Source organism: Cyprinodon variegatus, unplaced genomic scaffold (genome assembly GCF_000732505.1).
Source record: "Cyprinodon variegatus isolate N-32 unplaced genomic scaffold, C_variegatus-1.0 Scaffold872, whole genome shotgun sequence".
NCBI lineage: Eukaryota > Metazoa > Chordata > Actinopteri > Cyprinodontiformes > Cyprinodontidae > Cyprinodon > Cyprinodon variegatus.
In genome coordinates, this window is record NW_015151325.1 from 228,464 (window position 1) to 237,712 (window position 9,249).

At 38.3% G+C, this 9,249-nt stretch overlaps 1 protein-coding gene across 3 annotated transcripts in view; it reads left to right on the top strand.

Moving 5' to 3' along the window:
* The window catches only part of impact (impact RWD domain protein), a 49,955-nt gene that overhangs the window by 8,388 nt on the left and 32,318 nt on the right, over positions 1-9,249 (top strand). The window contains exons 6-9 of one of the 3 annotated variants that reach the window (XM_015397586.1): positions 3,121-3,240; positions 3,313-3,407; positions 6,479-6,552; positions 8,024-8,114. In XM_015397586.1, coding sequence (XP_015253072.1) covers positions 3,121-3,240; positions 3,313-3,407; positions 6,479-6,552; positions 8,024-8,114 — 380 coding nt within the window. The remainder of the gene's footprint in view (positions 1-3,120; positions 3,241-3,312; positions 3,408-6,478; positions 6,553-8,023; positions 8,115-9,249) is intronic. The other 2 variants (XM_015397588.1, XM_015397587.1) reach the window with 2 other exon arrangements.

A 9,249-nucleotide genomic window follows, 5' to 3' on the forward strand; every position in this document is an offset into this window, starting at 1 on the left:
TATGGGATAACACCAATGAATTACATGTATCACATTCCGTTAAATGAAAAAAATTACTAGTTATTATTTTGACGTTTAATGATAAATACTTGAGCCCATTCATCCATTCATTTTCTGTAACGCTTCATCCCTGCTGGGGTGCCAAGAGGTGCTGGTAAGAGTTGCACTGATTCAATTTTTTGGCCCAGATACCGATACCTGGCTGTACAGAATCGGCCGATACCGATACCATCTGTTTGAAGTTGATGTGTGTATCTATGAAGAACTGCAGACTACTAGGATGTAGAATAATCGCCATCATGGCTTCAAGCTGCTGCCTTCCTTTGTGAAGCAGGAAAAAGACCAAAACAAAGTGAATCCAGTAGAACTTTTTATTGCCTACCTGGAATGGGGGACAATAGTTGAAGAAACTTTTGGCTCTATAAATGGTATCGGTGCCCTATTGGTTGGTACTCGCTGATACCGATACCACCATTTTAGTGCTGGATCGGGGCCCCACCTGATACTGGCGTCGGTTTTGGTGCAACACTAGTGCTGGTGTCTATCTCCAGCTGTCTACGGGTGAGAGGCGCGGTCCACCCTGGACAGAGAGGCGGGGTAGACAGGTCAGTGGACAGGTCTCTAGTCCATCGCAGAGAAACGCAGAGACAAACAGGACAAACAACCATTCACACTCAAACCTAAGGAGAAATTAGAGAAGCCAATTAACTTAACAGTGTTTTTGGACAGTGGGAGGAAGCCGGAGTACCTGGAGAGAACCCACGCATGCTCAGGGAGAACATGCAGACTCCATGCAGAAAGAACCCGGGCTAGGAATCGAACCAGGAACCTTCTGGGCTGCTCAGTGGAACAGTGGTTAGCACTGCTGCATTAGCCATGTATTTTCTAACAACTCAAGAATAACCTTCAAGAAACCCATTAAATCCTCTCTTCCCGTCTGTTTCCAGATTTCAAAGATTATTCTGTATATTTATTGAGATTATTAAAATATAATTTATAATATCATAAAAGCTGATGGTTTCATTTTGTTAGATTTATTCTTCTGGACTTTCATTGATCTATTTATTTTATTTAAGGTTGGTTGGTGGTTCTTAAGATAAATACAAATATAAGAAAATAACCCAAACCTCTAAGAGGCTATAGTGGTATTAATAGATGTTTTACATGTTTCAAATTGCACATGAAGCCAAATGTTCCCCTATACTTTATAAAAAAACATTTTTCTTTATGTTTCTTGTTATTTGCGTATGAAAAAAATTCAGTTTATTTTTTTCTTTTGTTTACCCAAATATAAGATCAGCTGGGCCAGAAAAATCCCACCGTTCATTAGTCGTTCAATAACCACTTTAGATCAATCTAACTCTCCTCTCGCTGGTTAAACCTCATCTAAATTCATCTCCCTACTGCATCCCGCTACTATTTACCAGCAGAACTTTCTGCTGAGGATCGAAAAGCGTGATAAGATGAACACAAAGCGCTTTAAAAAATACTCAGGGCTCTGAGTGACTGCACTGAATTAAGATCCGTATCTTTGTAATGCACCCAGTTGCTTTGCTAAAGCCGTTTCCACTAGAAAACAGTTCTAAAAGGTTTCAGGATGTCAGCCTTTCTCTGCATCACAATAAAAGCTGGTTTTTAGTTTTTTATTTTCATTGTCACTCTTATCTAAAACTAGACCCTCGCAGAACATTTTACCTTTTTAGCAACAAGCCAGGAGAGATATCATCCCGCCTCCCTGCTGTGATGTGTCATAAGTCCTCTCAGTGATTCATGTGGTAATAAGTGTAACTGGTCACAGCCCTTCAGCCTCAGTGGGACTGACGGCTTATTCATTCCAGTGACAGGGACATGGTGTGAGAGAGAGACGGAAGCAGCGATAAGGCTGAGGATGCACATTTTACCGCAGAATAAAGGAAATTAAAAGCAGAAGAGATGACGGGGCACATTGGAAGAGACGAGGGACAGAAGGGCTCTGAGTTCGGATGAATGACATCACACCGGAGAAAAATGATGAGCAGAAGCAAAACATTAAAAACCTAATATTTGTTCAACAGAACATGAAAGCCACTTTCTGTAATGGATTTTGCTGCTGTATATGTTTCTATTGAGCTGTGTGTTGATTAAAGTGTTAGACTGCACCCAGCTTTTCATTAGGAGAGTAAACATGGAGGATCTGCTCTGCAGCTTTGCTATTCACTCTTCTTTTAGTGGATTTGCACATTTTAGCAGCATTTACCTTAGAAGACTGATGAATGGCATTAATGCATTCGTCTGTATTTTCTTTAGTTTTCAGTCATAATAGTTAAATGCATCCTGTCCTGCATGCAGAGTCCGGCGCAGTCTTGTTTTTCTGACATCTCATTTGTGTCAGCAGGGAGTTTTTCTTTCTCTGAAAGGTGCATGCTTTTTATGATTATGTTCTGTTTGCATCTTTTGCTCAATATCCTTCATTATCTTCAGAAATATTTGGCAACCCTTTTGCCGAGCCACATGTTTGCACCGTTTCATGCTTAGAAAATACTCTAAGAAAATGAGAGGCATGTTGATTCCACACCTTAGTTTACTTCAACTTGTTTTTTCTGCTGGAAGTTGTTTATGAAAATAATATGTTATCAAATATTTACACCTTCAGTGATGAGAACTACATCTGGGAAGGACCTTTAATTATATCTAAGATTTTATGTTTTTATAGGACTTGCTAAGCATAAGAAAATCGGATGTATTCTTTAATATCTAGACCTCGTCTCCATGGAGACCATAAACATAATCAATATATTATTAGCGTTAACCATTCAAGTCTTTGGAGAATTTTTTCTTGTTTTGCTTATGTTTTTATTTTTTTATTTGCTACTAAAACTTTGAATGATGCTATCTCAATAAAACCACAAATCAGTTTATTGGGATTCAGTTATTATATAAGGCTTTTATTTTGAAAGGGAAAGTCAAGAATACCTGGTTTTAAATAAAAAAAAAATGTGGCATTCATAATTTACTCCAGGATTGTCTTTCACTCAGAGTCTTTTGGGTATGTCTCTGCAATCTTTACTGCAGTCCAGGGGTGGATTTAGACATTTTTATTGTTTCTATTTCTAATTCAAGTTTTAATGTTGGCCTCCTCAGGCATCCAACAAGAACAGGTGAACACAACCGCTGAGGAAGAAGTGGGGGATGATGAAGAAATGCCTGATTTAAGCGTTCTCAGGGTGGAACCAGCATACCCCGTCATGAATCAGGCAAACGGTAAGGCTACCTAAAATCCGCACCATTTCTTCTAAAATCCTGTATAATTATGTGCATAACTTCCCCTGGTAGATGAAGAGATCCCTCCAATAAAACATGGGAATCCCATCACAGACCGACGCAGCACCTTCCAGCCCCATTTGGCGCCTGTGGTCACGCCAACACAGGTACAGCAGGCGAACATCAATGCTTTTAAACGCTGAAATTTAACCCTGAAGACAATATGCTAACCAGAATATTAAATAAGATTCAGGTGGAACTAATTTGTTTCTTTGTGGGCGGGAAACATCTAAACCTGCTGATTTATAGAACCAACTGACGGTTTGGAGTGAAGATCCTCCTGCATATTAATTTCACTCCTTAGCTCATCTTAAAAGCTTCCACCTGCTGCAAAGTGCTAATTGGGCCAATTTAACAGATGCAGCTGTCCTGCAGGGGCGTTATGAGCTGAAATAATGGCAACCAGGGCCGGCTACAGGCTTTCATCTAATATTCTTAATGTGTTAAGTAACAAACCTGCTAAAGAAGTTTAAAAGAAAACAAAAACAAGAAAAGCAGCACTTTATGGGAAGCAGGGAGGTGTTAAAAAGCCGTAGAGCATTAGTAGAGCCGACGGGGCTCATTTTTCATCCTGAGGTGGAAATGAAAATGTCCTTCCAGCCAGCGGCTATGCTGGAAAGGAAGCATTTAAAGAGCCACTATTTACAACAAACTTTTTATTCTATATATTAATATATATATTATATTAAAAGAAGACAGACATATTGTTTGAAAACAGATAAAAAGCAACCTGCTGATGGTTGGCAGAGCTCCTGACTGCTCTGGATCAGTTCGTCCAGCCCTCATATTGTTCCCATTCGTTGCTTTTTTAACCTTCTTTTTTCCAATTATGCTTAAATTGTCATCAAACCGTTTTTTACTTTTTTGTTTTTTACTGATTGCATGTCTGTTTGTTTGAAACATGGCTGTAAAGTTCTGTAGAGGCAAAAACATCTAACCTTCGATGTTTAAACTCATAAAAAGGATTTATCAAAGCTTATTTCATATATGTTGCTAGTTAGATGAAGGTTTCATCTAGAGATGCACTGATCCACATTTTTTCCCTTCTGATCCGATTCTGATACTTTAATTTTGATATTTGCAAATCTCAATACTCTTCTGATTTTTTCAATATTATTATTACAGAATTTGTTTTTAAAGACTGTCAAAAAGTCTATAAATAAGTATGACCTGTCTGAATTTACAGAAAAAGAATTTATAAAAACCATAAACTGTTAAAAAGACAAATTCCATCCTGCGAACCAGTATGCAGCTGTAAGGAATCAAATCCACTGTATTCATTAAATCACAGGCTGATGCTTATAAACTTTCCTGCTGTTCACAAATGTTTTATCTAAATTACATTTTTTTAAAGATTTAAAAAAGATCTGCCCTCCTGGATCGGCTACATTTTCTAATACCAGATCTATATTTGTTTTTTTTAATATCTGAAATGGTATAAAATATAATAGATCTTTGGTTTTTATTACATATCACAGGCTTTTGTATCAGATGGTTGTTTAGTTCCTTTGTAACATTATCAGCATATTTCTCTTATTTAACCTGAATATTGTCTTTGATTATATTGTGTTTTAAGGCAAATCTGTGCTTTAAGCAGCAGACCAGCAGGATAGTTATTGCAGTAAAGATTGTTTTATGTAGATAAATAGATCATGTGAATTCTTAAAAAGTATAGATTAGTTTTTCTGTTGAAGTCTTTTATCATTCAGGTTTATTTCTACTTTATTATAGATCAGTTTCCTCATTATTTCCTCAGTTTATAGAATGTCTGATTTATATGGTTATTTTTATTGTAAAAGGAAACATTAACTAAGTTAATTTCCTGTCCTTAGAAGAGCACTTGGACTGATATTGAGTTTTCATGCTTTTACCCGGGAAATTATGTTTATATTTGTAACTTGGAAAACATTGGTTTGGAACCACCTCTGAATTATAACACCAGGAAATTTGATAATATTTGCTCAACTGTTGTTTTTTAGAAATCAGAAATTTAAAACACTAGATTTTGTACATTTACAAACATGGTAGCATCTGTTAGCATCACAGCACCTTGGATCCAGGGGCAGATTAAGGAAATGTGGGGCCCTAGGCAAAGACAGGCAGGGGCCCCTCTGAATGGAGAAGACAACACATAAAACAGATAGAGAAATGTTAATAGAACAGACATCCATTATCTGTTCTAGGTTGTGTCCCTCTCTTCTTGTCCCTTTTCTTCTTGTTTTCCTCTCTATGTTTTGTACTCAGCTGACTTTTCATGCTGTCTCTAAAGGAATGAAAGATTTTTTCCAAGCACTAAGCTCACTTAGCTGATTGCTCCTTCCTGTGTTTCCAAAAAGGCCAAAGTAAATAACCCAGTCCTTCTTTTCACTGTAGACAAGCCATGATCTGCTTATCTGTTCTCCATTTTTCATTTGGATGAAATAATAGCTGCATGAATCATGACAGCAGACAAGATAGAGGAGAGCAGGAGGCGGGGTTACCAATCTACTCGCTCTGGAGAGCAGAGTTCGCTGCTTTTAGATGTTGTCTCCAAAGTCTCCAGTAGCAGAAAAAATATTATCAGCGTTCTGATGGAATTTTAGCCAAAGGATTTTTATCAAAAACATAATTAATGTGCACAGAAGAGGAATAATTGTATTAACCATACATGGAAATAGAGTTTTATGGGGCCCCCAGGAACTTGGGGCCCTAGGCAGCTGCCTAGTATTGCCTAATGGTAAATGCCCCCCTTTCATGGAGCTACATTGTGTTTAGATATTTAGGTTGAGGCTGTTGAAGCTTCTCAGACTGTTTAAATTGAAATGTTGTTTTATTAGAAAAAAAGCAAAGAAGTTTCCCTTGCCCTTTTCCATCTAGCGATCCAAATACAGAGACTTATTTCTATGTGGCATATATCTACTATTCCAGATAGGAGTTTAATGGGGAGTGAAACTGTGCATGTACATACGTTTCCAACATAACTCACTTGTTTGTGAAAGGAAGCTAACTTCATGGGGAGTTTTTTTTTTGACACTAGCTTTTACTTGAGAAAGACTTTGAATCAACTTGGCTTCTACTTTGCTTGTCTTAGAGTAAACTGACAGGAGACATCACAGTGCAGCTCTGCTGCTCTGGGTCCTGACAGTGCAGATCTAGGTTCTCCTTTAAATGGCTTTTTGTTTTTCTACATGTGTTTCAGGTTAAAATGGTGTTGGAGAAACTTTATGAAAACAAGAAGATTGCCAGCGCCACTCATAATATTTACGCCTACAGGTTGGTCCAAACATACATGGTAGAAAATCACTTTTTATGATCAAACCTTAAAATACTAACTAACTAAGCAGGCAGGGTGTCTGCCTACATATATATTTGTGCATAAAAGAAATAATCTGCTTAGCAGAAATGAAATAAGAGTGAAAGCAGCACGAACCATTTATATCATTAAATAATGTTTAATATCAGGCCAATTGGGAAGAAGAACTTAAGTTAATACAAACTGCGATTTTGAGGAATGATTTTCTTCTTTCTAAACTATCTCAGCCCTTTGTGAATCTATATTTCTCAAAGTTTTAGATCTTAAAACTGTTTAGGAGTTGTCTTTAAATCCCAATTTGATTGCAGTTTGTTCTGGTTTCCTTCACAATCAAAACAGACGATTCATCCAGGAGGCCTTAAAGAAACTCCAAAAATACATATGAAGCTCTGTATTCTGTTTTTATCTAATGAGAGACTTCAAATAATTAATAGAGCCATCATTTCTGCACTCTGGAGGAAATCCTGAGCAGCCAGTAATTAGTTTGTGAATTTTAAATAGTTTTATGCAGAAGAGCAGAGCCTTCTGTATGGTTTAGTTAATGCTCAAAGGCCCTTCAATGTGTCTCATATAAACAGTTTATATTGGTTAAAATTTGGGTCTATATAAATACATTTTGTCAGATGAATAGATTTTTTTTTCCTTAATCTGGTTTGATCTGGTTTACTTTGTCTAAATAACTTTCCTTCACAGTTTATAAAGCACCATTAGCAATAAAAGAAGCAAAAACGAAGCCAATCTGACAGAAGGGAAAACTTCCTTATAAATATCGTCCAGTAGCAGAGCCGGCCCAGCCACCAGCTCACAGGGTTTTGATTATGTGCCACAGAAACTTGTCAGCTCACATCAGGGCTCGTTATAGTTTGTGTACAGTCTGTCCGATCTTATCAATCATACGATATTTTCCTCGCCGCTGTAGCTTTTGCATGCAGATACGATCCCCCATGGCAACGGCGAAACCCCTCAGCCTCGCAGGAGCCGATGCAAATCACCTCCTGAATCCGTGTTCGTACTGAACAGATGGAAACCAGGCCTCCATCCTTGTGTTAGCGATACAGTTTGACTCATTAGTGGAGAGGAAAGTGAGATAAGTTACTCTAAAGGGAGCATCACTGCATTAAAAGGTCAAAAAGCAGCAGAGCAAACGAGGCCTTCTTAACACTTCCTGCTAAATGGTGTGTGTTTTCTGACGCATGTGTCCGTGCACATTTTTTTCTTAACATTGTCTAATGAGGTCAGCGTGGAGCTGCCGCCGCGCTGCCCGGGTGCTCATCACTCACTGGGACGAGATGTTGACATTTAGGCTGTTTAACAAACTTTTTTTTCCCCTGTGAAGAGGCTGCCGGCGGTCACGGCGTCACACTCTCTGACCGGGACGTCTGAACACTCCCCCACCTAACGCCAAGCTGTCGGGATCTCTGTTGTTTGTAGGATTTACTGCGAGGACAAGCACAGCTTCCTGCAGGACTGCGAGGATGACGGCGAGACGGCCGCGGGGGGGAGATTGCTTCATTTACTGCAGGTTGTGATTCCGTCCAGTCCGTGTCTCTTTCAGCCGCACACTAAACGCCAACTTCTTTGGCTCAAACTCCCAAAAGAATCCAGAAATGATTCAGCGCTGAGGGCACAAAGCTTTCGCTCAGTATTGATATCTCAGCCGCTTTGTTAAATCTGCTGACTGCATTTGGCTTCTTGTGGCGTTTGCATGTTTAATTGGTGTCTGTTCTGGGCTGTTTTTTCTTCTTTCACAGCCTGCATAATGTGGCATCTGCTGTGACTTTTACTCAGGGATTGTTATCAGTAAGCAGCTCTCCAGAGGCTGCTGCAATATAAAGCTAAACGCTTTGGGTTGTGCTGTAATTTTCCTCCTGTTAAAGGCCTCTCAACACATCTATTGAATGAAGGATGTTTCAAGCTTTAAACGGCACATAATCATAATGCATTTGAATATTTAAATGGTATTTTTTTTTGCATTTGATATTCCACTTCACTGCAAGAATCTGTCTCTCTTAAAAAGAGACGTTAATTCCAGCAGAATATTTCCAACATAAATATAATCAAAAAGAGCACATTAGAGTTTTTTTTTAAGCATTAAACTATGTGACAACAGTAAAGGTGCGGTGTGAATAATACATGTGATAATGACAGAGTTAGTTGCTCCAGTTTCAGGGCTGAGATGTGGGAAAGTATTGCCTCTTCACAAGCAAACAAGCAGACGTGTCCTAAATACAAAAGATAATTGGCACATTTTGTTTTTTCAGGTCAAAGGAACACAGACGAGCCCCCTCGTTTAAAGATCAATCTGATCCAATTTGCTCAAAGATAATAGGGGTCAGACTTTGCTCTATTAGTTTTACTTTTAAATAAACTCCCTCTTGAATCCACTTTGTAATTTATCCACGTATCCCCCCTCATGCACTCACTATGTTTGTCTTATTAATTATAAAATACAGTTTTATCGTAAGGACTAAATACTAGTGATGCGACGATACCTGGCTGTGCAGTATCGACCGATACCATCTGTTTGAAATTGATGTGTGTATATATGAAGAACTGCAAACTACTTGGATGTAAAATAATTGTGAAGGAGGAAAAAGACTATAACTGTTTCAGTTTTTTTCTTCAATGGGTGACAATAGTTGAAGAAACTTTTGGCT